The sequence below is a fragment of the Orycteropus afer genome, unplaced genomic scaffold (genome assembly GCF_000298275.1).
Source record: "Orycteropus afer afer isolate SDZICR_OR568_19922 unplaced genomic scaffold, OryAfe1.0 scaffold00495, whole genome shotgun sequence".
In the NCBI taxonomy this organism is placed as follows: domain Eukaryota; kingdom Metazoa; phylum Chordata; class Mammalia; order Tubulidentata; family Orycteropodidae; genus Orycteropus; species Orycteropus afer.
Genome location: NW_006922082.1, coordinates 403276 through 430869, shown reverse-complemented (window position 1 = coordinate 430869; position 27594 = coordinate 403276). Strand labels below are relative to the sequence as shown.

Here is a 27594-nt window from a genome sequence, read left to right as displayed (position 1 = left end):
ATGCCGGTGCTGTCTGAGGACTCGGGTGAGTGTCCCTGGGGCTGGTGCCCACCTGGTAGCCAGAGCTGAAGGGAGACCAGGCTACGGCTGGTGCTGTCACTTAGAAGCTGCCTTCCTTGCCTCCAAGCCCTGGGAAAGAGAGCCTGGGGCAAGACTGCCCATGGCAGGCTCAAGTGTTGTTTGAGAGTCCACGGGGATCCTGAGGGACAGGAAGTACCCGTTGCATTGACTTTTTTTTTTTGTTTCTTACACTTTCCTCAGGTTTGCATGAGACTCTAGCACTGCTGACCTCTCAGCTCAGACCTGACTCCAACCACAAGGAGGAGATGGGCTTCCTGAGGGATGTGTTTAGTGAGAAAAGCCTCAGTTACTTAATGAAGGTAAAGTCCCATTGCATCTGCCTGGTTAGGATTTTTAGAGGCCTAGGGAGCTCTGGTGGTACAGTGGTAAAAGCATTTGGCTGCTAACCAAAAGATTGGCAGTTCAAGCCCACCAGCTATTCTGTGGGAGGAAGATGAGGTAGTCTGCTTCCATAAAGATTGATAGCCATGGAAACCCTGTGGGGCAGTTCTACTCTCCCCGGTAGGGTCACTATGACTCAGAATTGACTTGATGGCAGTGGGTTTGGTTTATTTTTTGGGGTGGTGCCAATAGTTTGTGCCTAAGGCACTTGACTGCTAACCAGAAGGCTGGTGGTTCATACCCACCAGCCACTCCTCGGAAGGAAGGTTGGGCAATCTACTTCCATAGTGATACAGCCTCGGAAACCCAAGGAGGGGTTGCTATGAGCCGGGTCTGACTCGATGGCACATAACAACAACAACATTAACTGAAGGGTTGGAAATTCAGATTTACCCCATGATGCTGTGGAAGAAAGTCCTGATGATCTCCTTCCATAAGATTAAAAACCAAAAACCAAACTCATTGCCATTGTGTCGAATTCTGACTCGTAGTGACCCTATAGGGCAGGGTAGAACTGCCCCATTTGGTTTCTGAGGCTGTAAACCTTTTGCAGAAGCAGACTGGTGGGTTCAATCTGCTGACTTTTCACTGAGCATCTGAGCACTTAACCACTGAAGCACCAGGGCTCCTTTCTGTAAGATTGCAGCCACTGAAGACCCTATGGTGTACAGTTCTGCTCTGAAGCACGTGGTGTCACTAGGAATTGGAATCAATTTGACGGCAGTGGGTTTGGTTGGTTGCCTTAGATGTCTGTGGTCCACAGAGGCCCCAGAAAGGTCTTCACTAACCTAGCCAGGCAGGGCTTTCTCTTATGCCACTCAGTCAGTGAGCCTGTCTGCAGGCCCAGCTATCCCTGCAGCCATGAGTGGGGTGTATGGTGTCCAACTGGCCTGGGGGTTCCCAGCCTGAAACCTGCTGTCTTTGCAGATTCACGAGAAGCTCCGCTATTACGAGAGGCAAAGCCCCACCCCAGTCTTGCACAACGCCATGGCCCTTGCTGAGGATGTAAGCCCCAGGGTTTTCCTTATGGTGTCCGCCCGCTCCCCAACCTGTGGGGTCCCTTCATCTTGCCTTGTTGCCATTACTTAACCAAGGAACATCAGGAATGGGGACTCCCAAGAGGTGTCTCCATTCCTCATCCTCATCTTCCTCCCCAGGCCTCTTGGCAGGCGGGAGGAACTCTGAGCCTTGGACTGGGTCCCGAGACACGATGACATATGATGCCCCCTTACTGTGTGTTCTTGAGAAAGTCTGTTTCCTCAGTGGCACAATGAGAGTGTTTGCCTTGGATCGGCAGTTTCCAAACGGTTCCGAGGACCGGAGCTATGAATAGGGCAAAGAAGCACGTCAGGCCTAAGCCTTTGAGGCCCAATGCGAAGTCCTGAAGGAAAGGACCCTGCAGCATGCCCTGGCTTACTAGCTTAGGCATCTCTGCTTTCAAAGGAGTGCCTGTTGGTTTCTTGTGGACCTAGTGCTCTGGGATGTGTGCTTTGGCAAAAGCTGTGCCAGTTGATTACCAAGGCCATTCCAGCCCCTGAATAAATGCACCTCCCCCAGGAGATGGTCTGGTAGGGGCTGGGTACAGCCTATGGCTGCAGGTCCCTGAGTCTTTTCTCCACATGGAGCAGGCATTGGGGACATATTAGACACCTGGTTCCTGGGTTCAGTGCTGCCTGTACTACTAGGTCTGTGACATCAGACAAGTCACCCTTTGAGCCTCATCCATAAAATAGCACAGTGGTGAAGGACGCAGACTGTAGAGCCAGATAATCCCAAATTCAAATCCTGCCTGTGCCACTTACGTGCTGTGCAACCTTAACCGAATATTTAATCTCTCTGAGCTGCAGGATTCTCATTTGCAAAATGGCAAAATAATAGTACCTGTTTCATCTAGGTTTGTAATGAGGCTTAAATGAGAAGGTCCATGTAAAGCAACCAGCACACAATAAGGGCTTTCTAAATTTAGTTCCTGTTAGGATTTCCCTGTCTCTGGGTGGTATGAACGGTTAAGTGCTTGACTCCTAGCAGAAGGGTTGGTGGTTTGAACCCACCTAGAGATATCTGGAAAGACAGACTTGGCAGATTGCTTCCAAAAGGTCACAGCCTTGAAACCCCTCTGGAACAGTTCTGTTCTGCATGCACAGGATCGCCATGAGTTGGAATCAGCTTGGCCATGGGTTTAGTTTTGGTTTTGGTTTTGTTGTGAGGATTCAATGAGTTCCATGTAAAGCAAACAGCACACAGTAAAGGTTTTGTAGATGTAGCTCCTGTTAGGATTTCCAATGCAGAACTGCTCAGCACTCCTGGTCCCTGGCCTGGTTCCCCTGGGGAGGATGAGGGTCAGCTGTGCCCTGGGTCTGAGCAGGGTTTTTTCCATGGGGCTCCCAGCAGGCTCGCGGCAGGGAGATCCCCACCCCTTCCCCAGCCCCAAGCTGTCTGTGTCATTCTCTCATCCGCTGCAGGTGATGGAGGAGCTGCAGGCTGCCTCTGTGCACAGTGATGAGAGGGAGCTGCTCCAGCTGCTGTCCACCCCCCACCTCAGGGTAGTCACGCCGCAGTCCCTGCCCGCCCACACCTTTTGTGTCTTCTGGGATGGGGGTGGCAGGGAGTGCTTGGTGGTGAGACAGAGGAGACTCCTTGTGAGGAGGCAGAATCTGGGGGGGGGTCTCCTTGGCATGTGATCCAAGACCACCAAACGACTGCCCAGACGTGACCCCCTGACCCTTGGTGAGCTGTGGAACCAGCCCTCCGTTTCTCTGTCCCTCCTGATAGGCTGTGCTCATGGTACATGACACCGTTGCCCAGAAGAATTTTGACCCTGTCCTCCCTCCTTTGCCTGATAACATTGATGAGGATTTTGAAGAGGAATCAGTGAAGATCGTCCGCCTGGTGAAAAACAAGGAACCCCTGGTATGTGGCACCAACTGCCTTCCCCATTCCAACCCTCTTCCTCCCACTGCATCCTACCTTGAACATGAAACTGGGAAGGAATCTTCCTGAAGTCTTTGGAGTGGGTGATGGCAGCTTCTAGGACTGCTGCTAGTGCTAGTCCTTATGGCAACTTTGTGGGTAACATACCCCTTTCTTTGTGGGACATAGCCCCCCTCATTCCACAGTTACCCCATGTAATAAATAACCTGCCCTGATCATTGAGCGCTGAACCAAAGGTTGGCAAATCTAGCCCACCACCCATTTTTATAAATAAAGTTTTATTGGAGCATGGCCACACCCATTTATTTATACATCGTCTGTGGCTGCACGTACACTGCAATGGCAGAGCTGAATAATTGTGGCAGAGACAGTTGGGTCTGCAAAGCCTAAAATATTTACCCCCCCAGCCCCCTTCTCAGAATAAGGACGCTTGTGGTGCAATGGTTAACCACTTGGCTGCTAACCAAAAGGTTGGCAGTTCAAACTCACCAGTGACTCCATGGGAGAGAAGACCTGGTAATCTGCTCCTATAAAGATTACAGCCTAGCTAACCCTGTGGGGTAGTTCTACTCTGTCTTGTAGGGTAACTATGAGTTGGAATCGACTTGACAACACAAAACAACTTCTCTGAATACTGGAGTTCCTGAGTGGTGCATGTGGTTAATAATAGTTAATGCTCACCTTTAAGGCTTTTCGCTGCTAACCAGAAGGTCAGTGGTTCAAACCCACCAACTGCCCCATGGAAGAAAGATGAGGCAGTCTTCTTCTGTAAAGATTTAAAAAAACTCAAAAAACAAACTCATTGTCATCAAGTTGGACTGACTCCTAGCAACCTCTCCTTGGGTTTCCAAGATGGTATCACTATGGAAGTAGATTGTCCAACCTTCCTTCTGAGGAGTGGCTAGTGGGTTTGAACCGCCAACCTTCTGGTTAGTAGTCAAATGCCTTAGGCACTGTGCCACCAGAGCTCCTCTGTAAAGATTTACAGCCTTGGAAACCCAGTAGGGGTTGCTATGAGTCAGAATGGACTCCATGGCATGAGTGAGTAAGAGTGTGCAGCCTGAAAGGTTGGAGGTTCGAGTCCACCCAGAGGTGCCTAGGAAAAAAGGCCTGGCAATCTACTTCTGAAAAGTCAGCCCTTGAAAACCCTACAGCGCATGTTCTACTGTGACGTACGTGGGGTCTCCATGAGTCAGAATTGACTCTACAGCCCCTAGTTTTCTCTGAATACAATACTGAGAAAGCTCAAGGCACCAGATACTCTTCACTCTGGCTGGCAGATTGCTACCATTTTGGTCCTTGTTCAGTGTCGATTTCTTGAGCCAAGTAACAGATTGTTTACTAGATGGAGAGAAATGGTGGACGTCCAGAGAAACCGATGCTCATCCAAGAGAATGCCACATCCAGCCTTTCCTACTTTCACTTTCACCAAATAACCTCCAATGAGCTGCTTCTGCAAATGGATGAGGATCTGTCTCCTGCCTCCGTTTCTTCCTCTGCACCCTGCAGCAGTCATCTGTCAACTCAGCAAATGGATTGGGAGCCCTCCTATGTGCCAGGCACTGTGTTGGGCGCTGGTACTTCACAGATGAATGAGAGACTTAGTCCCTGCCCTCTGGGAGCTTGCAGGCATAACAGGGAGGCAGAAAGTTCTTATATCTAGTCTGAGGAGGGAGTGACTGAGGATGGGATGGTGAATGATGGAAGGCTTCTTGGTAGAGGTGATGCCCAAACTGAATTCCTGAAAAAGGGAAAGGAGTTTGCCAGAAAGAAAAAGGAGGAGAAGGGCACTCCAAGCAGTAAGAACTGCCTTGCAGACGCATGGGAAGGTGGACAGCACAGTGTGTTCAGGGAGTGCCTAGCTGCTTGCTGTGGCTAAAATGTCATATTTGAAGTAAAGGTGACTGAGGTGAGGCCAGAGAGCTCGGTGAGTCAGATCATAAAGGGCCTGATTTTCCACACCCAGTTACCTGATCCCCAAGACAGTAGGAAACTATTGCACGGTTTTAAACAGGGAGTAATGTCTCAGTTCCTAAGGTCTGGCTAGAGCATAATTGGTTCCCTTCAGCAACACCAAAGGTCCCTGCAGTTGGTTATAGAGGCAGGTTGAGAATTTGCTGGCATGTGTTATCCCCATTAAATGGCCGTGTGAATGGCAGGGGCTGTGACAGGAAAGAGAAAACACTGGATTCAGAGTCACTTAAAGCTTTGCTCTGTGACCTTGAGGGAAATGCTTAGCTTCTTTGAGCCCCAGGCCCTCATCTCTAAAACGGGATTTTACTGGGCTTCACAAATAGTAATGGGCTGTACTGTACTAATGCCGACGGTCGTGGGGGCGCAGTGGTAGACCTCTCACCTTCCATGTAGGAGACCTGATTTTGATGCCTACTAACGTACCTCAAGTGCAGCCATCCCCCGTCTGCCAGTGAGGCTTGTGTTGCTATGATGTTAAGCAGGTTTCAACTGAGCATCTAGACTAAGATGAACCAGGAGGAAAGGCCTGGTGATCTGTTTGCCAAAAAATCAGCCAGTGAAAGCCCTATGGATCACAATAGCCTGATCCCATTATGCATGGTGTTGCCATGAGTTGAGACTGGACTCAAAGGCTGCTAACCACATACTGATGTGAGATGTTGGTTTTATTGCAGCATGTCCTTAGTGTGGGGAAGTTCTGTACTGCTCTGCTGTCTGGGGTGAAGAAGGAGGGACAAGGGAGGTTCTGTTGGGCTCGGTGAGTCCGTGTCTGAGGTGTGGGGCTGCTTCTTAGGACCTACATTCTCTGTGTCCAATGCAGGGTGCCACCATCAGACGGGACGAGCACTCGGGGGCTGTAGTCGTGGCCAGGATCATGCGAGGGGGTGCAGCAGACCGGAGTGGTGAGTGGCGGCAGTGCAGGCCTGGCTGAGGTGATGGTTCCAGAGCTTTCCCCCTGTGGCCACAGGTCTCCCTCCACACTCCTATCCAGTCACCTGTTTAGGATATGCCTCACTTTCTTGGAGTGGGGCTGGAATTCTCATCTCCTTCGCAAACCCAGCAGAAATTGTAATTGTTTGAAAATACAACATGTGTGGAGCACTTTGGGAGTAATCAGAAAGAGCTCATGTGCTGGCTTAGGACTATGAGAGTCAAGACATAGCATGGGACAAGAATAATCCTTACCTGGGGACAAGGGAGACCCAGTTCCCCAGCACCCAGGTTGCTATAGCAAGCAAGCCATTGTTACTGAGGGGAGAGTGTTCATCTCCGGGCTTTGTTTGGGTGGAAAGCAAGCTGAGAATCACTGGTGCGTGGAAGAGCTACTCGACAGGGAGCCAAACCTCCTGGCCATTCTGGGGGTGTTAACCTAAAAGGTTGGGGATCACTGTGTAGAGAATCCTAGGCCTTCCTAAACATTAGGGAACACATGAATCCCTCGGAGATCTTCTTCAAATGCAGATTCAGATGCAGTAGGTCTTGGGTGGGCCCAAGATTTTGCATGTCTAAGATTCTGCGTATCATACCTGATGCTGATACTGTTGGCCCAGGGACCATGCTGAGTAGCAGATAGGGCCCTAGTATGTAGAGACACTTATCATTAAACCAGAGGCTAATAGATGGGTGTGTTTAGTGCTCTTCACTGTCATCTTGAAGTTTCCTCACTAAGACTTGAGTGAGTTCTTTTTTTATTATTTATTTATTTTTTCATTGTGATTTGGGTGAAGATTTACAGAGCAAATTCACTTTCCATACAGCAGTTCACATATACTTTGTCTCATGTCATTGACCACAGTTTACCACAATGCAATAGCTCCCCTCCATTTCCTCCCCATAGTTACCTCTTCCCAGTATCCATCCCTGCATACATTGAGTGAGTTCTTGCAGTGTTTCTGTAAACTTAGGAAGAATTAATGTGAAGAATTAATGATGTTTTTAAAGAGGCAGACATTGTAGCCAAAGAGCATGGTCTTTCCATGTCAAAATAGCTGAGATTGAAGGAGCCCTGGTAGAGCAATGGTTAAGAACTCGAGTGCTGACCAAAAGATTGGCAGTTGAACTCACCCGGTGCTTTTGTGGCAGAAAGATCTGCTCCTGTAAAGATTACAGCCTAGAAAACCCCATGGGGTCACATGGAATTGGTGTGAGTTGGAATTGACTGGATTGAATAACAGCATTCCCATCCCCCCACCTGATCTCGGAACACAGAGCACTCGAAAAAGTCAGTATCTCTTAAAAACAAACACACAAACAAATAAACCGATGCTTGAATACCAATACCATTATTTCTTAGCAGCATGGCTTTGGGTAAGCTATTTAATCTTTCTGGGGCTCAGCTGCCAACTTGTAAATTGGGGCTTTTCACTGTGTGGTTGTGGGACTGTGATGTGGGGGAGGCACCCAGCATCCATAGAGACTCAGTTCAGCCCAGTCTCATCTCCTGCATTTTGACCTCACAAGGCTGCCCTATAGTGGGTTCCTTAGGTGGAACCCCAGCTCTGAGCTCCAGGCCTGGGCCCCTTCCTGTGTTGACACTTTGCCCTGTCTTCTCCTAGGCTTGGTGCATGTTGGAGACGAGCTTCGAGAAGTCAATGGCATCACAGTCCTACACAAGCGGCCTGATGAGATCAGTCAGATTCTGGTCCGTGCTTCTACATCATTGGGCAGGGTTCCTTAGAGACCTAAACCAGGGCTTTTCCCGGAGCTGGGTAACTTCTGGCTCAGCCTCCCTGTTTTCACGAGGAGGCGGCTGGTGAAGGGTTCTTGGTGTGCCCAGGGGGCAGGAGGAGTGGAGGGTCCAGCCCACCTACTTCTCTCAGACTCCTTCTCAGCACAGCCATCTCCCCCTGGCTCCCACTTCTGGGGTCACTTCTCCAGGACCTTCTCAAAGTAGCCTCTTCTTTGAAAGGGGCTGAGGGAGCACGGGGTTTGAAGTCAGCCGGCCCTAGGTTTGAATCCTGATTCCACCCCTTTCTAACTGTGTGGCCCTGGACAATCATCAGATCATTCTTAGCTTTTGTCTTCTTTTCCTTAAAGTGGGGACGGGGTTGCTCTCTCAACCTATGTGTGGTTTTCATTAGAATATGAACATCTGGAAAAGGGTAAAGCACTTCACAGCTGTAAGGGGATCATAAGGTATTAAATGCCAGGACAAAAGTTTAAGTGGAAAGTGACATATTTAAAAGCCCCAATCATAGTTTTGTCTTCTTTATCCTTGGGCATCCTGCCCTGACATACATTCTTTAATAAATTCTGATGGTTTTTAGGGCAGTAACAGGATGAGATCTGGAGAAAGGAGGCCCCCAGCTCTAAGACACCCCCAATAGGAGACCTGGATTACAGACAGATATCCCAGTCTTTTTGCCCTCACATCCACCTCTGGTTCTAGACACTGACCAGAGTGGGTGGTCTGGGCTCTCCGTGTGGCAGATGTAGGGCTCTTGGGGTCTGGGAGGATTCTTCCTCTCGGGCTTCCCAGCATGGGGTGCGATCTCTGTTGGCTGGGGGTGAGGGGAGCCCCAGAGAGGTAGTGGTGGCCTGAGAGAGGAGAGCCCATTGGGAAGCAAAAGAGGGAAGTACCAAGTTGGGCATGAAAGCAGAAAATGCAATGGAAGCAGTTTGTTCAGATGACCCTTGAAGAAAGAAAGAGGGAGAGTCCTTTGGGACAGTGACAGTCAAGAAGGATGGAGAGTTGGAAGTTAACGCCTGAATTGCCCTTGGGCTCTCATTTAAAATCTTCCATCCCTTTGTCCCATAAAAATACGGAGTCTTGGTTTCATAGGTTGTGAGCTTTGCTTCAGGTTCATTCAGGGCCCCTTTGTCGAAGCGTAGGCTGCAGGAGAGGCTGCCCATCTAACTCTCTTTCTGAACTTGAGTTTGTTGACCTGGGAAGTTAAACTTGAACTAATGGAGGGTCAAACCCGGAAGGTGATAAGCTCCTACATTCTTCCCTTGCAGGCTCAGTCCCAGGGATCCATTACCTTGAAAATTATCCCGGCCACCCAGGAGGAGGATTGCTTGAAGGAGAGCAAGGTATGGGGGGCTGGGGTCATCAGTGCCCTGGCTGGAGGCTGGAGGTGGTGGGATGCTCCAGCGCAGTTTTCTGAAATGGTCATCCTGGGCGAGATCTTAGATCTGGTCCTAGAAATGTGTGCCCCATAGAGAACTTTAATTGAGTCACAGAGTGATTCATTGATTTGTACCCTGCCTCTTTCTAAGCAGGATTTGACATGGCTTACTAATAAAAGACAAGGTTATTGGAATAGAAATAGGAGATCAAGGCCATGAAGAGGAGGAGAAGGTACCGAGTGTGCTGGATTTGGGCCCAATTAAGCAACTGGCATTTGTTTAATTATTCACTGAGTTTTTGAGCCTGCCTTTTGTGCTGGGCAGAGATGCTGGAGAGAAAGGATGAGTAATAGCTTCAAGGGTTCTGTGTTCAGAGAGGGAGGTTGGGTAGCAGCCCTTTCATTGCTGTGTGATAAGTACTTTGGAAAGATTTGGTACAAAGAGTTACAGGTGCTTTGGAAGGCGTCACAATATAGGAGGACCAAGTATAGCCTGGGGACCAAGGCTTGAGAAGGGTGAAGGTAAGTAGGACTTCCTGGTGAAGCAGTAGGGGAGGGAATTTCTGGCAGGGGCACTGTGGAGAGGAACATGTTGGGGATCAGGAAGAAAGAGCCATGTGGTGGGGCCCAAGGGAAGGGTGATGAGGGTTGAGCTGGGAAGATGGTTTAACACTTGCTTCTGAATGGCTTCCACTGTTGAGGGTTTTGGCTATAATCTCTGCTTGATTTGGAGTCTCTTAGTGGCTGACTCTGAGACAAGGATTCTAGTGCAAATAGTTTATTTGGGAAGTGACCCCAAGAAACACCGGTACAGGTGGAAGGGAAGGGAGGCAACCCAATAAAGGGTATGTTGTCAAGGAAAGAATCACTGTGGGCAACTGGACGTTAATCCCCACAGTCTGTGCTCAGGAAGTTCTTATTCTTCTCTAACTTAATCTTTTCTGATTAGTACATAAAGGAACATTTATTTATCACAGGTCCCCCCCCCCTTTTTTTTTAATCTATCTGCCACTGAAGTAACTGGACCCTACTATTCTGAAAATAGAAATAAAATAAATCCATGCCACTGAATTCTAAAAGGACAAGGAAGTGTCACAAAATCTTGTGTCCTCCCACCTTTTTTTCTAGAATGGAGGCTTTGGGTGAAGGGGCGAGTTGGAGGTTGGCCCTGTCTATGACCGATAAGGCAGAATAGAGCTATGAGGCACCTGCAGAAGCTGGAACCTGCGTAAGGCAGAAGGCTGTCAGAAAAGGAAAACTCAAATATTTTCCATTAATAGAGGTTGATAGAAAAGTGGCAAGACTGTATCCCGTCAAAGGTGGAAAACTTGTGAGACCCAAGAAAATAAGGCAGTTCTGCTGAGTTCCTGCTCTCACAGACTTCACTGTGTAAAAATGTGGATGTGAATTGCCCAGTGAACAAAAACCAAAAAAAACAAACTTACTGCCATCAACTCGGTCCGACTCACAGCGACCCCTCCTTAGGTTTCCAAGGTGGTATCACTACGGAAGTAGATTGTCCAGCCTTCCTTCCGAGGAGCAGCTGGCTGGTGGGTTTGAATCGCCAGCCTTCTGGTTAGCAGTCAAATGCCGAAGGCCCTAGGCCTACAGAGCTCCCTGCCCAGTGAAGAGGTATGAGGAATCAGTAACAGTTCAGCGGGGGAGCTGCTGACTTCATTGGGGCAGTTAGCATATCAAAAGTAACATTAGAGTTACAAATTGTGCTGGCCTCTACTATTTGTTCCCAGGACTAATTTTTGTTCTGTGTTTGCTAAAAGGCCCTTAAGGAGCTCTGGTGGTGTAGTGCCTAAGGCATTTGACTGCTAACTAGAATGTTGGTGGTTCAAACCCACTAGCCACTCTGCAAAAGGAAGACTGGGGACAGTCTACTTCTGTAAAGATTTACTGCCTCGGAAACTCAAAGAGGGTCACTATGAGTCGGAATCGACTCAATGGCAGTGAGTTTGTTTTTTTTTTTTTAAAGGCCCTTATGAGGACAGCAGATCAGATAAGTAAGGAAGTATTTAGGTTGGAAAGAGAGCTATGAGTTGGCTTTCATCTATTAATTTTCTGATTCTTGATGGACTTCCTGGCTATAATGTCCAAAATGGTTCAGGAACAATAAGATAATTTGTGCACTGTGTTTCTGTTTAACTTTCTTTCTAATTGTGAATGGTAGTTGTCATTTGACCTTCTAAGATGACATAGACACATCTGTGCTCACATGGAGAGGGACAGCCTCCCCACAGCCCTTCCTCCACAGGTGTTCATGCGAGCCCTCTTCCACTACAACCCTCGGGAGGACCGAGCCATTCCCTGCCAGGAGGCGGGCCTGCCCTTCCAGCGTAGGCAGGTCCTGGAGGTGGTGAGCCAAGATGACCCCACGTGGTGGCAGGCCAAGCGAGTGGGGGACACCAACCTTCGAGCCGGCCTCATCCCCTCCAAGCAGTTCCAGGAGAGGTGGGTCTGGGATGTGCTATAGGGGGTGGTTCTGGAGTTGCCAGAGGCACAAATCTATAACAATCCTCCAAGTCTCTGTCACCGCAGCCAGAGGGGCACACAACTGTGTGTTGTTCCTTGAGGTAAGTACCAATTATACTTGTGTTTGTTCTTCTTGTCCCCTAACTAGTGATGATGGCTGTTTGGGATTTAGATAAACATATGGAAATTTATATTATTAGTGTATATTTCTTAATACTTATGAAAAAAACATTGAGAAATAACATATACAAATATAGAAAAGGAGGACTAGGAAAATTACCCAAAGTCTTGTGATTAGACAGCATAATTTATTTCCTTATACTTTCTACATGAGTATTAAAGAATTTATGGTATTACTTTTTTTAAAACTTAACATTTTAGCATTAGCTTTTCCCATGTTAGGAGCTCTGATGATACAGTGGTTAAAGCATAAAGCTGCTAACCAAAAGGTTGGTGGTTTGAACCTACTAGCTGCCCCATGGGAGGAAGATGAGGCAGTCTTCTTCCATAAAGATTTACAGCTTTGGAAACCCTATGGAGCCATTCTACTCTGTCCTATAGGGTCACTGTGAGTCAGAATTGACTTGATAGCAGTGGGTTTGTGTTTGTGTTTTTCCCACATTATTATATATTACCGTGTGACCTATCATCACTACTAGAAGACTATATAATATTTTATTGGGGGACGTATTATCCATTTATAGGCAGCAAGTATTTACTGTTATTTGAGCTAATCTCTTACAGGCTCCTGGGAACCCATGGTTTCTGCCTTGGAGGAGCTTATAGTTTATTGGAAAATCCAGATATTCAAATGGTCACTTTACATAAATGTGATGAGTGCTAGGGAGGAGGACATGATTCTCTGCAAGTTCATACTAGGAGGGTTTGTCCTCATCTGAGTGCGCAGGGGGAGCCCTAGTGGTGCACTGGTTAAGCACTTGGTCGCTAGCTGAAAAGTCCATGGTTGGGACCTGCCAGCTGCTGCACAGGAGAAAGGTGGGTCAGTCTGCTTTCACAAAGATTACAGCCTTGGAAACCCTATGGGGCAGGTCTACTCTGTCCCGTAGGATTACTGTGAGTTGGAATACACTTGATGTTGGTGGGTTTGTTTTGGTTTGGGTTTGGGAAGGCTTCTCTGAGGAAGGTTGTACGTTAAGTATGTATTGGCTCCCTGCCCTTTAGATTGTCTCTGATTTTTCACCACTGGAAGTCTGCAGTAATCTTGCACATAGAATATTCCCATATTTCAAATGATTTCTCTCGGATAGATTTCCAAAGTATATGTAAATCTGGATCAGAAGGTATAGTGATTATAACTGCATCGCTTCTCCTGAGCTGGGTAGCCCTCTTCACATTTTTTGGTGTGTGGAACCTGGTAACAACAGAACCTTAAGGTTCAGTCATTTTGCTGGTCTCACTGTTTGGGCCCTGGATGGGCCAGCAGGCTCAGCATCATCTGGGAACGTGTTAGAAATGCAAATCCTATGCCCCATGCCAGGCCTGTTGAATCAGAAACTCCAGGAGCTGGCCCTTTGTTCTAACAAGTGTTCCAGGTGGCTGTGAGGCACTGAAGTTTGAGAAATGCCTCTCTGTTTCCTCAGGGCAGCCCCAGACCCTCCTACATTTTGGTTTCATAGGTCTTGGCAGAATCTTACAAGGGGTGTAGAGGAAGACTGTGCAGCTGCATTTAAATGTGGAAATATATACACACCCCCAAGAGCCTCAGGGCATTTACCACACTCCCAAGTGAGACCTTGGTTGGCTGCCTCTCCACTGGCAGCCATATTGGATAGTATGGCAGGGCTGAACTCCATATTGTGTGTGTTGAGGGGGACATTAAATTAGGGTCACTTCCACCCCCAGCCTCTCCTGGGAGTCATTCTGCTGTTTTCCAGCTTCCTCAGGAGCTAATCTCTTACAGTCTCCTGGGAACCCATGTTCCAGGTTCCATGGTTCCAGCCTGGTTTGGGGGTAGGGATGAGAGTGAAAATGGGACCTCTCTTCTGGGCAATCAACCATAGAAAAGTCATGACCAGTCACTGAGGTGGTTACTAAGCTGGATCTTTGTGGGCGGCCATCTTGGGCTGGACAAGCTTCTCCCAGAGCAAGGGACTTGGTTTCTTCCTTCTTGTGAACAAATAAACTGTCCACATAGACATGTCCCCTTTACCGGACTCGGTGTCAGTTAGGTGGTCCTGGGAACACCGGGCTTGTGCTCACCTGCAGATCAGGCCTTGGCTTCCCCACATCTAGGAAGCTCCCTCTGACTAGTCCTCATGTCTCAGCTCATAGGCCCTACCCATCTTCTTGTCCTCACAGGCGACTGAGCTACCGGAGAGCCACAGGCACCCTGCCAAGCCCCCAGAGCCTCAGGAAGCCCCCCTGTGAGTAAATTGGCAAGGATGGTACCTCGGGGAGGGGCTGGGATGAGGACATGGAGGCTTCGTGCCTGGAAGAAGCAGGCACTGAGCTGGAGGGACCTAAAGGTCCTGTCTGAGCTTGCAGGCCTCAAGAACAGTGGAGTGGGGTTGGGTAGCTATTCCCTGGAGAGGAGCTTCTATATTTGGGGCCCAAAGATGCCACTGGGCAGTAGTTAACATCTCTCTCAAAATTGTTTGCACAACTTTGTATGCTTTGTGTTCCAGCTTTTATTAGATTCTTAGGGGGCTTTCTGACCCTGAAAAGTCTAAGAACAACTGATGCTGGAAGGAATGGAGATGGCTAGGAGTCCCATTCCTGTGTGTTAGGGTTAGCAGATGTAGCAAATAAAAGTACAAGTCGCCCAGTTAAATTTGAATTTCAGATAAGCAACAAATTGTTGTTCAGTATAAATGTGTCCCATGTAAAATGTGAGAGAGAAAAAAAAAAAAAATCAAATCCACTGCCATGGAGTCAATTGACTCATAGTGACTCCCATTAGGTTCCCAAAATGATAAATCTTTATGGAAATAGGTTGCCCCATCTTCCTTCCACAGAGCAGCTGGGAGTTTGAACGGCCAACCTTCTGATTAGCAGTCAAATGCCTTAGGCACTTGTGTCACCAAAGCTCCTTATGTAGGAGATACTTATACTGAAAAAATTGCTTATTGTTTGTCTGAATCCAAATTTAATAGCTCAAGCTCCAAGCAAGCTCACTGCCATTGAGCCGGACCCCCACTGGGTTTCTGAGGCGGTAAATCTTTACAGAAGCAGATTGCCTCATCTTCCGTGAAGCTGCTGGTGGATTTGAACTGCCAATCCTCTGATTAGCAGTCAAATGCCTTAGGCACTGTGCCACCATAGCTCCTTAATTTAACTGGGCAGCCTGTATTTTACCTTATACTCTGTTAACACTTTTCCTCTTAGAAGCATATCCACGTACCTTCTTGTCTTTTAGTTGTCATAGTAGCCCTGTGAAGGAGGTAGAGGCAGGAAGGCATCCTGTTTTCCCAAGTGGAAAAACAGAGGCTTATAAAGTTAAGTGACTGGAGTTGGGCCTGTGATGAGAGCCCCTGTAGAGAAAGGATGCTTTTCCAGAGTCTGGCCTTTTTTTTGGACCACACTCCTGTTGCTTCACAACCACAGAGACTAATAACACCGGGCACCTACGGCTCACTTCTTTTGGTAGAGCCTGGAATGCTGGGGGCTGTCTGAGGCTGGCCTGTGGGCCCAGCCAGTGACTGGGAAGAATTTCCTCCATGGAAATGTGTCAGCCCTGGAATAATGGCTGAGGGAGGCCCTGATGTTTTCTCTCGAGTTTTGTTTGTTGGACCAGGAGGGCTAGTGACCAAGTGAGGGACCCAAGCAGGCCCCCAGCGCTGCCCACCTCATCTTCTGGCGTCTGCATTTCCAGGCAAGTCTCAAACCCCAGCAGAGAGTAAGCCGGTCCTAGTCCCACTGCAGGCACTCCGGAGTGAGTTGCTCTCTGGTTCCGTGGCCATGGCCAATGACCGCTGTCCAGATTTATCTCAAGTTGGAGGGTCTGCTAGATAAATTGGCCTCAAGGAGGCTGCATAAGATGCCAAGGAGGAATGGCTTTCTTTGGCCTGCTAATGAGACCCACAGAGGAAGATTAATTAGAACAGGGTTCCAAGTTTAATAATGCACCACAGCTCGGATCACAGGTTTGTGGGAGGAAAGGCGGACGGGACAGATGGAGGGCTCCTTAGGCACATGGGGCCATGGCTGCTTTTCAGCTGCAGGGCCCCCCAGTTCCCCTCCACTAACGCTGTTCCATCTGTCTTTTGTGCAAACCGCAGATGATCAGCCTTGTGACAAAGGTAGGCCTGGTCTCTGTCCCCTGTGAACATGGGCGAGGCCCCTTTTCTGTGGAATGCCCAGGGCTGGAGGGCTCGTTTGCCTCTCCTCTCAGGGGTGACTGGCCCCTCTGGCTCTTTGCACACCTCTTCCTGCTCTACCAGCTGGACCTGTCTGTTCCTGGAGGCATGCAGAGATGGTGGGGATGAGATTCAAGGACTGGGAGCCCCTCCTTACCCGCCTGGCATGCAGGGCTCAGACTGCCTGGATGCTGGTGATGCTGGCTGTGCGGCTGGGCAAGGCAGGCGGCTGGGGGTGGGAGGGAGGCAGGGTGGAGTGACGTGTCCATCCTTATTCACATGGATCCCAAGTCAAAGGGGCTATGAAGGGGCTCGAACCCTCAACAGGGCCTGGAAGGGCTATTTGGGGCCTGAGTGTGGAGAACTGAGCAAAACAGAAGAACTTGGTCTCCTAGGGGTGGCAAGGGCACAGGATACCTCTTGAGCCCTCCTGAGACACCATCCCTGAGGGCTCTGCCTGGCCAACCCTGGGGCTGAATTCTGGGCAGCCTTGGCACAGCCCCACTGGGCCAGGGTGTGTCTAGCTTGGCTCACTGGCCTCTCTCTCTCTCTCTCTCTGTTTAATTCCCAGAGACCTGTGACTGTGAGGGATACCTCAGAGGGCACTACGTGGGTAAGTGACAGGGGACTCTTGCCTGACACCTGCAGCCCACTCACAGCCCCACCTCAGGCTCCTGGGTCTGGGGGAGATAGGCAGAGTGAACTGAGCCCCAGGAGCTCTGTAAGAGCTGTTGAGCCTCTTGGACCCACATCTCCCCTTCAGCTCTGTCAGCCAGGCCTTGGGGCCCCCACCTCAGCTTTCACTCAGTCCCTGGGAGCAGAGGGAGCCCTGGCAGGATGAGGCCCCGAAGGGGATATAGGTGACTAGGAGGCAAAGGACATCAACTGCTAAATTAAAAGCAACTTAATCATGATCATAACCTTAAATGTAGCTTCTTCAGTGTTAACGCCACTGCCACACCACGATGGAGTCTTTCCTAGTCTCCAGAATGCCTCCACTTCCATTATTTTGCTCAGTCTTTTCAAAGGCCTTAGAGAGAAAGCAAATTTACTGAAAAGTTATAAGAATTGTGCAAAGAACACCCATATTCTATATCCAGATTCACTTTTGAAGCACTCGATTGCTAACCAAAAGTCAGTCGTTCAAACCCACCAGCCTCTCCGTGGGAGGAAGATGTGGCAGTCTGCTTCTGTGAAGATTACAGCCTTGAAAACCCCATAGGGCAGTTCTACTCTGTTCTGTAGGATCACTGTGAGTCAGAATTGACTTAACAGGAACCGATTTGGTTTATTTATTTATTTATTTAAAAAAAGCTTTATTTACTTTATCATTCCATCTGTGTCCATATGCTGATTTTTTTTTCCCCTGAGCCATGTGAGCATTAGTTGTGGATATTGTGTCCTTAACCCTAAATAGTTCAGCAAGCACATAGTGGTGTCACCCGGAGGGTGTGGGGGGTGCAGACCACACAGGTGACACTGTCAAAGGAGTGACCCAAAATGACTTTCTACTCAATTTTTGTGCAGTGTTTCATCAGAAATTTATTTATTTTTTATAAAAATATTCCTATAGTTACTTATAACAACAAAAACATTTTGTCAGCCCAGCTTACCTGTGTCAATATACCTGTAAGGCTAAAACTCTGGGCTGATTTTCTGCTAACGTGCTCTGGTCATTGTTACCCAGTTACAAAGATCACATGGTTTTTCTGCACATCGTACAAGCACACACTGTTGTTTTTGTTGCTGTCGGTGTTTTTATTGCCAAGGATTTGTCAAATTTTCTGATGTTTTGGCTAAAATATTGTGGTAATTAGTGTTTGTGAACCTATATCCATAACTTTAGGAGTTCTGGTAGTGTAGTGCCTAAAGCATTTGACTGCTAACCAGAAGGCTGGTGGTCCAAACCCACCAGCCACTCCTTGGAAGGAAGGTTGAACAATCTACTTCTGTAATGATACTGCCAAGGAAACCCAAGGAGGGGTCGCTATGAGTCGGATGCAACTCGATGGTAGTGAGTTTGGGTGTTTTTTTTTCGTTTATCTATAACTTTGAGAATGAAATAGTAACTAAATGAAAGAAGGAGAACAATAAAAAAAGGCTTCCCCTGATTTATGAATAATGTTGTAACTGATAATGTTGTAATTCAATGTAGAAAGAGTTCACAAAACTATTTTGTTGCTAGTATTCCTATAATCAAGTAAATATTACATGTAAGCAGTTCAGAACTCTATTTATCACATGTTATTTTATGATTAAAATTGATAATATTACTGAGGATTCTGTATGGTCTGGTACAGGAGGTCCATGGGGTGAGCGGTGTGACACAGTGAATGACCGCAGTGGGTTGCACCACCGCCAACATTCTGGTTAGCAGTCAGTGCCTTAGGCATCGTGCCACCAGTGAGGTCGCTGCATGGATGTCCTAAGGACATTCTCTGATATAACCTCAGGATAATTAGCAACTTCTGGGACTAAAACTTTCATGCAGTTCTGTTATCTAGCATACTGTGTATGTTAAAATTCATCACGGTCTCATCAGTGGCCTTATATAGCATGGTCCCTGGTGCAGGATTCAACGTAGGACCACATTGCATTTGTAGATATGTTGCCCCATTTCACAGATGAGAGAATTGAGGCTCAGAGAGGTGAAGAGACTCACCCAATGTCAGTCATCTGCCAAGGAAAACAGTGACCTTGAATCTCAGTGTTTGATGCTGGGCAGTCATCCTTTCATCATAGAACTATGCTTCCCAAACAGCCTCCTGCCTGTAGTGGGAAGTGGTTAGGAGAAGCCAGTGGGACTCAGTCCACCTGCCAGATCTAGCCAGGTAGAGAAAGTCTTGGGACAAATGGTCTGGTGTCCCTCTGCCCATCCCATAAGCTGGTCTTCGGAGGAGCTTCCGGCTGGGCCGCAGGGAGAGGCCGGGCAGCTCACAGGAAGGAAGGACACCTGCTATAGCTGAGTCTCCGGAACTCCTGACCTACGAGGAGGTGGCCAGGTACCAGCACCAGCCCGGCGAGCGGCCACGCCTGGTGGTTCTCATTGGTAGGTGATGTCTTGGGTCTCCAAGGTATGGGATGGTTTCTTCCTGGAGAAGTGGGAAGGGAATTCAGTGGGGACTCTGGTCACCCTCTCCTTTGCTTCCCAGGGTCTCTGGGAGCCCGGCTGTATGAGCTGAAGCAGAAAGTGGTGACAGAGAACCCACAGCACTTTGGCGTTGCTGTTCCACGTAAGAGGGCCCACATGGGTGTGTGTGTACATGTACGTGTGTGTGTGAACATTTCATGGGGACGTGACTCCCAACATCCATCCTGAGCCTTGCTTTATATACAAAATGGCGGACACTGCCTGCCACAGGCATACTGTAGGCCCCTCTGAGGTAGAAGCTGGAGAACTAGTTGTTCATTTTCTGCCTGGGGTGAGAGGTGAGTCGAGAGCACATTGCAGGCAAAGTGGCAGACTCAACACTGAGAAGCGGGGAGGATCATTCTAGCCTCCTCTTCACAATGACCTGACCTGTGGCCTCAGCATCTTTGCTCGGGTAAGAGAGCAGTTCAGGGAAGTTGGGGAGCAGAGGAGCGACATTGCTTGGGTACTCCCTTTTAGCTGGATTCCAGGTTCCTCAGAGTAGCTGAGTGCAGTCCTGGTGATAACACCCTTGGTGATTCCCGAGTCTTCCTCTTGCTAGAGGCAGCCGGGGATCCTGCGATCCAGTGGGCGGGAGGTCCTGGTGATGAGGAAGAGTATGAAAAATGCCAAGCACCATACCAAGAGCTTTTGTGTGCAGTAACTCAGTCAGCCTTCCAAGTAACTCAAGATTTTTATCATCACGTACTGGAGAGGAAGACATTGAGTCTCAGAGGTTAAGTAACCTTCCTAGTGTCACACAGTACGTAAGTGGTGGAGCCAGGATCGGAACCCAGGCAGCCTGGCCCCAAAGTCACATTCTTAAGTAGGCTGCACAGTGGTGTCTCACCTGCTGCCTGCCACTTCCTGCCCTTGAATGTCTTTTTTCTCTCACTCTTGCTTCCTCTGGACTCAGAGGGGTGTAGTGTGGGTGCCTGATGGTCATTGAGAGGGGTGGCAGTAAAGGAAACTTCGCAGAAAGTTCTTAGGCAGGGCAGCTGCAAAGCCTTTGTTTTACTACGCTGCCCTCCTCTGGGCCTGTAGCCTCGTCTGTGGGTTATCAGATCATCTTTCAGAGCCCAGCCTGAAGTGGTGGGGGGAGGCCATTCTGGTAGCATCCGTGATGGACCTGGTAGGCTTTAGGGGGCCTTGGCCTTCCAGGCTGATAGGAATGATAGAAACAGGATATGCAGAAGTTGCTCACAGGTCCTTTAGAAACCCTTAGGTCCATCTTCCAGGGGATCACCTGGATGGCCAAGCCTACTTGCTTCTAGTCACCCCACAGATGGGTGACTTCCTCCCTGTCTTGTTTTTAGGCACTGAGGGAATGAGAGAAGGCTTCCCGGAGGTGGTGACTTTTGTGCTGGATTTTGCAGGGTGAATAGGAGTTTTCCAGGCAGAGGAAAAAAGAAATGCTGTGTATATACCAGGAACAGCATGTATAAAGAGATGAAGGTGTGACCAATAGTAGCAGTGTTGGGGACAGGGGAGAAGTTTGTGTGGAGGATGTGGTAGGAGATGAAGCTGAGCTGGAGATTGGGCAGATCACAAAGGGTCTTATGTAGTCAGCTAAGGTGTCTAGAATGTAATCAGTGGGTGGATATAAGTTCTAAGCAAGGGAATGGTATGATCAGAAAAAATGAGCCCAGTGGCTCTGCCAGAGGTTGGACTAAGATACCCCCCCCACACACACACACGTAGAACACAAAAACATCCCCCTCGGTGGCTCCTGGGCCAGAAAACTATACCTTCCAAACCCCATCTTCCCTTTTGGAATGTTCTAGAATATTTTTTCAGATGTGTTTATGTTCAGTGGGGGACCTGATTTTCCTCAAGAGAGAACATCTCAATTTTATTATGGGAATTAGTGGGAAAAAGCAATGTGTTTTAAAATTGCTTGAGAGCTAGCTTTGCTGAAACACATCTAGTCTGTAAAGGGTCCTCTGTCTTTATGTTTCATTTTCTATCAGAATGAGAAGCAATTGAATAAGGAATTAAAAACATACACTTGGCAGGGTCATCTGTGTTTGCGCCCCCTTTGCTCTCAAAAAGAAAAGCAATTAAGATATAAAAGCTTGGAACTAGGGATCCCTTAGTTGATTTTTTAAAAGTCACGGCGTTTATGGGAGCATTTAGCACAATGGTGAAGGGCATATGCTTGCATGAGATGGAGAGATCCAGAGACAGACTCCAACCCTGAGACCTGCTGGCTGTGGGACATTGGCCACGGTGAGGTGCTTAACCTCTCTGTGCCTCACTTTCTTCCACTGCAAAATAGGAGGCCTTGTTTGACTTGGGTGGTGTCGTATGAAAGAGTTCAGCTGCTAATCAAAACATCAGCAGTTCGAACCCACCAGCTGCCCTGTGGGAGACAGAGGAGGCAGTCTGCTTCTGTAAAGATTTACAGCTTTGGAAACCCTGTGGGGGCAGTTTTACTCTGTCCTGCAGGGTCACTGTGAGTCGGAATTGACTTGCTGGTAGTAGGTGTGTTGTTTTGCCTACAATAAAGAGTTGTTGTGAGTCAGTAATAGGTCTGGAAAGAGCACAGTGCCCGGCACACAGGGAACACTCAGTGAGTGGAAGTGGTTGGTTTACATTTGACACAAATCAGCGATGAATTCCCACAAGGGCTAAAGGCACGGGCTCGCTGCTGTTCCCGCTCCCTGTGAAGGTCTTCACCTGGTTTTCCTTCTTTTTTCTTTAAAAGATACCACCAGGCCCCGAAAGAGCCACGAGAAGGAGGGGGTGGAATACCACTTTGTCTCTAAGCAAGCGTTTGAGGCCGACTTACAACACAACAAGTACGTTGGCTGTCTGTGTCTCCTTGTCCGGTGTTCCACTCGACCTCCGGGGAAGGCTTCTGGAAAGGATGGGGGCATTGGTAGAGAAGTCCTGTTGGGAGGTCTGCTCCACCTTTGTTGCTAAGGTAGGAAACCTCAGGAGCTAAAGGCCTCCTTTTGGTGTTTCAGGTTCCTGGAGCATGGCGAATACAAGGAGAATCTCTATGGGACCAGCCTGGAGGCCATTCAGGCTGTGATGGCCAAAAACAAAGTCTGTTTGGTGGATGTGGAGCCAGAAGTGAGTTCCTGGGCTAGCGGGGCATTTCTAGTTAACAGAATTTCTAAACTGTACGTTTTACTTGACCTTAATCTACGGAATTTTTAGTCCAGAGCAGTGGCTGTTAAACTTTCCTGAATGTGTCTGCATGGAGTAAACCACAAATCACACGGTAGAGGTGGCATCGATTGGCCAATTGTGACGGAGAATTCAATGGAAATACCCAGGCGGGGGGAGGGCATTAGTTGGTCCAGTAGCAGAATTCTCGCCTTCCATGCTGGAGACCTGAGTTCAGTTCCCAGCCAGTGGACCTCGTGCACAGCCACCACCCGTCTGTCTGTGGGGGCTTGCGTGTGGCTATGATGCTGAACGGGTTTCAGCAGACCTTCCAGACTGAGATGGACTAGGAAGAAAGGGCTGGTGATCCACTTCTGAGAAAACCAGCCAGTGAAATGGGTCACAGTGGTCCTATCTGTGACTGATCATGGAGATAGCACAGTGCCAGGCAGCGGTTCATTCCATTGTGCAGGGGATCACGGGTCGAGGGCAGACTCGACGACAGTTAACAGCGACCACCCAGGCAGAAGCTGGTGCTAAGCTCTGGGCATCAGGCTGCCCCTGTTCCCAGCCATGACAAGGGCAGTCAATGGCCTAGAGAGCCATTGAGGGCGGCTGTCAGGAGAGTGATTTGAAAGGGGAAAGGTGGCCGCCTCCTTTATGAGGAGACCACACTCCACAGTGTGCTTCCACATCATTTCTAGTGCTGCCTACCCAGCATTCCGTGGGCTTGCCGGGGCCTGACCATCTTTTTAACCCTGTCTTTGAGAACAAGGGGGAACTCTGGTGGCATAGTGCCTAAGGTATTTGACTGCTAACCAGAAGGCTGGCAGTTCAAACCCACTAGCTGCTCCTTGGAAAAAAGGTTGGGCAATCTACTTCCATAGTGATACCACCTTGGAAACCCAAGGAGGGATCGCTATGAGTTGGATCTGACTCCACAGCAGTGAGTTTGGTTTTTAGTTTTTGAGAACAAACTCCCAAGCTTTGAACTCAACCTGGGGGTTTTCTTTTCCTGCTATAGAAACAGGTCTCTGATTTTCTGATAGAAACTGTTGGCTTCATTTTAGGGACATTTTCGAAAATATCCCAAAAAACACATTGTGCCGTGAAGACAAAGCCTCATTAATTTGGACTTCCTGGGAGTTGAAGTTATAAGTGTGTATTTCAGTTATAGTTAAGAAAAGTTATTTTATGGGTTTTATGTACAGATAGTATATAGAGCAATTTAATACCAGTATTTCCAAATGGAGGCCCTAAAACTGAGAGAATGCAATATTAACAGTATGATTTGCTTACAGAAAATCTCAAGCTTTTAAGTTTTGTTTCAAGTGATCTCTTAGATAGTCTCTTCCTTGGCTTAGTGTGCCTTTTTTTCTTTGAATATCAGACAGCATTGCAACCGCCTTGACGGCATACAACAACAGCAATGCAACAGCTTAGCTTTTGCATTTAGTGCAGTAAATCAGTGATGTCTGACTAAAAATATGCACACTGAGTCTCTTGCATCAGGCGAGGGTAGGTGGAGGAGGGCTTAAGAAGGTTAATTAGAGCTTGAGGAACCTTCTGCTCTCAGTGAATGGGCCTTCAGGGCTCAACCAAGTCCAGGGTCAAAGTGCAGTTGTTCTGCTCAGTTGAAGTCCTTTGTTGTGTGATCAGCATGATTAGGACCTTGGAGGTTACATGGTTGAAGCACTCAGTTATTGAGCCTTTAAAAAGTATGTTTCACAATGAAACATTTTAAAAGTATTTAATATTCTTGAACTTTCTTTCTCAGGCACTGAAACAGCTGAGGACCTCAGAATTCAAACCCTACATTATATTTGTGAAGCCTGCAATTCAGGAGAAGAGGAAGACGCCACCTATGTCCCCGGCATTTGAAGCCACAGCAGCCCCACTTGTAAGTTGAGAGTCGGTCATTTTTTTTCCTGAGGACCTAAGAGAGGCTGTTGCAGGAAGTGCACCCAGCTTTCTGAGGGTGCTCGCGGCTGAAGAGAGATGTGGCGTAGACCTTCTGCTGAAGACGGTCTTTCCATTCTATCGGTGACAGACAGAGATGGTCACTGACCAGGTGGCTCAGTGTGGGACAGCCAGGGGTGCTCTCACTCCAGGCAGAGTGGCTTTGTCTGGGTTTACCCTCACATAGGCTCCTTGCCCAACAATAAGGGCTGACATCTCTAGGACCTGATGAACTCCTTAACCAAACCCAAGTATTTTTTAATCAAAATACCAACTAACAAGGTCATTATAATTTTTGCTTTCCAAAAAACACCTAGTAAACCACTTTCTGAGGAGCTCTGGTAGCATAGTGCGTAAGGCATTTGACTGTTAACCAGAAGGCTAGCGGTTCAAACCCACTAGCCACTCCTCAGAAGGAAGGTTGGGCAATGTGCTTCTGTAGTGATACTGCCTTGGAAACCCAAGGAGGGGTCGCTATGAGTCAGATTCAACTCGTCGGCAGTGAGTTTGGTTTGGTTTTGGAAACCACTTTCTGAGCTTTCACAGTTAGTAATCACTGGGTCTAAGGAGGAGCTTTGGTGGTGTGGTGCCTGAGGCATTTGACTGCTAACCAGGTTGGCAGTTCTGCTCCACAGAAGGAAGATGGGGTAATCTATTTCTATAAAGATTTACCACCTTGGAAACCCAGTGGGGGTCGCTATGAGTTGAAATCAACTTGATAGCAGTGAACTTGAGTTTAAACCAGTTTGAGAAGGAGCCTTGGTTGTGCAGTGGTTAAGTTCTTGTCTTCTAACCAAAAGGTCAGTGGTTTGAAACCACCAGCCACTCCACGGGAGAAAGATGTGGCAGTCTGCTTTCATAACGATTACAGCCTTAGAAACACAATGAGGCAGTTCTGCTGTCTCCTATAGGGTCACTATGAGTGAGATTCAACTTGATGACTACAGGTTAAACCTGTTTGAAAGGAGCCCTGGTGGTGACATGGTTAAATGCTCTGCACTAACCCAAAGGTTGGTGGTTTGAACCCATCCATGGTTCTATGGGAGAAAGACCCAGCAGTCTACTCTCATAAAGATTACAGCCTAGAAAACCCTATGGGACAGTTCTACTCTATCACATGGGGTTACTTTGAGTGAAATTGACTCATCGGGACCTAACAACAACAAACCAGTTTGAACCACCAGCAAATTTATCTATTTAGAAAACTACTGGATGGGATAATCCAGTGTGCTCCTAAGTGAACTTCTGTTTCATTGGCATGGATCCCTTGTTCAGCTGAAGCTGTGTCAGGACCCCACCCCAAACCTAACAGTTTGGCAGAGCTTCCTAGGAAGATACAGAATTAGTGCCTCATCTTATCTGGTTCTCCAGAGGGTCAGTTAGGGGAATGAGCCAGAGTTGTCAGGGGGAAGGGTTAGAAGCAATGCAGTTCCACAACAGACTTCGCTTACTGGCCAGTCTAGTTGTTCTGTCTGAAGGACACCCTCTCTGATCCTTCCCCTTGGTCAAGAAGCTCCCCTCAAGTAACAATTTTGATTTATCTTCATTCATATGAATTCTCTGTTGTAATTGTCCACACTGATCAAATTACTTAGAGTGACAGGGCTAGAAGGAACATTAGAAACTCTAAGAACACCACTTGGAAACAAACTAACTGGTTCTGGAACCAGCTGGAAACACAGAGCATGGCCATCATAGTTGTTAATATCAGTAACAAACAATGGGAAACAGGAAACAACCTAAGTGTCCAATAGTGGGGGTCAGTTCAATTCATTATGACATTTCATGATAGTCACAAGATAGAATGGGATGGTATATAGCCAAGTAAGTCATGTTATTAAAGGGCTATTTGGTGACATAACCAAGTACAATAAAATATTAAATGAAAATAAATATGAGCAAGTATGATTCTTATTTTGCCACACACAAAGACAATACACTAAAATGCTAAAGACTGTGCTTCATGGATAATGGGCTCATAATTAATTTGTTTTCTCTGTGGGTAATGGTGTAGTGGCTGCTAGCCAGGTCAGCGGTTCAAACCCACCAGCTGCCCTGTGGGAGGAAGATGAGGCAATCTAATTCAGTAAAGATTTGCAGCCTTGGAAACCCAATGGGGGTCACTATGAGTCAGAATCGACTCAATGGCAGTAGGTTTGTTTTTTTGGTTTTATGTGGGTTTTTTTTAGGGGGAAGGGAAGGTTAACCACTTTATTGAGATACAATTCACAATTTCACAGCATACAATTTGTTAGTATTTAGCATACTCACAGAGTTGTGTAGCCATCACCACAGTCACCTTTAGAACATGTTTATCACCCCCAAAAGAAACCCTGCATCCATTAGCAGTCACTCCCATTTCCTCCCAACTCCTCCCCAGCCCTCAGCAACTGCTAATCTACTCTGTCTCTGTGGATTTGCCATTTACAGACTTTTCATACAAATGGAATCATATAATACGTGGCCTTTTGTATGTGACTTCTTTTGCTCAGCATAACGTGTTCATGGGTCACCCATGTCGTAGCATGTATCAGTACTTCTTTTCACACAATCTCCTTTTGTTCCCAATACTACATTTTGTTTATCTGTTCATCAGGTGATGGACCTCTGCGTTGTTTTCACCTTTTGGCTGTTAAAAATGGTGCTGCTGTGAACGTTTGTGTATGCATTTGTGTGTGGACATACAATTATATCTCCTGTCCATTAGTGTTCTTGGAATTTTGATTGGATGTTGTCACTACACTCTGTGTATACACAGTTTCCTATAAATGGGGCATAATCATCACTTAAAGATTCAAGGTTGGGACATTGCCCAAGACCATGTTCCCATAGCCTTTGCAATGCAGGTTTCTGGCTTTGGGCTAGAACCACCCAGCTGCTCCCTATCTGCCCCTTTCCTTGCAGGATGAGGAGCAGCAGCAGATGGCCGCCTCGGCTGCCTTCATCGACCAGCATTACGGGCACCTGGTGGACGCCGTGCTGGTGAAGGAGGATGTCCAGGGTGCATACAGCCAGCTGAAAGTGATCTTGGAGAAGATGAACAAGGACACTCACTGGGTACCTGTCAGTTGGGTCAGGTAACTCCATCCTAGAGTGTCCTGGCTGGAGAGGACCTTGAAGACCTTGAAGTCCAGTTACCTTCATTTTACTGTCAAGAGAT

General features: G+C 47.8%; 1 protein-coding gene across 1 annotated transcript; it reads left to right on the top strand.

The window, feature by feature from the left end:
• MPP3 (membrane palmitoylated protein 3) lies at positions 1-27515 on the top strand. The gene is made up of 18 exons (XM_007955204.1): positions 1-25; positions 262-380; positions 1390-1467; positions 2925-3005; positions 3235-3372; positions 6188-6269; positions 7923-8008; positions 9325-9399; positions 11698-11894; positions 14235-14299; positions 16154-16174; positions 16803-16844; positions 19116-19280; positions 19384-19464; positions 22069-22162; positions 22331-22439; positions 24253-24375; positions 27339-27515. Exons 1-18 carry the CDS (start codon positions 1-3, stop codon positions 27513-27515), a joined length of 1758 nt encoding a protein of 585 aa, XP_007953395.1.
• Positions 27516-27594: the final 79 nt, after the last annotated feature.

Coding starts and splice junctions, on each gene's coding strand:
- MPP3 (XM_007955204.1), top strand. CDS start 1: ATGCCGGTGCTGTCTGAGGACTCGG. Junction 26..261: donor GGTGCTGTCTGAGGACTCGG/GTGAGTGTCCCT, acceptor CACTTTCCTCAG/GTTTGCATGAGACTCTAGCA. Junction 14,300..16,153: donor GAGCCTCAGGAAGCCCCCCT/GTGAGTAAATTG, acceptor TGCAAACCGCAG/ATGATCAGCCTTGTGACAAA.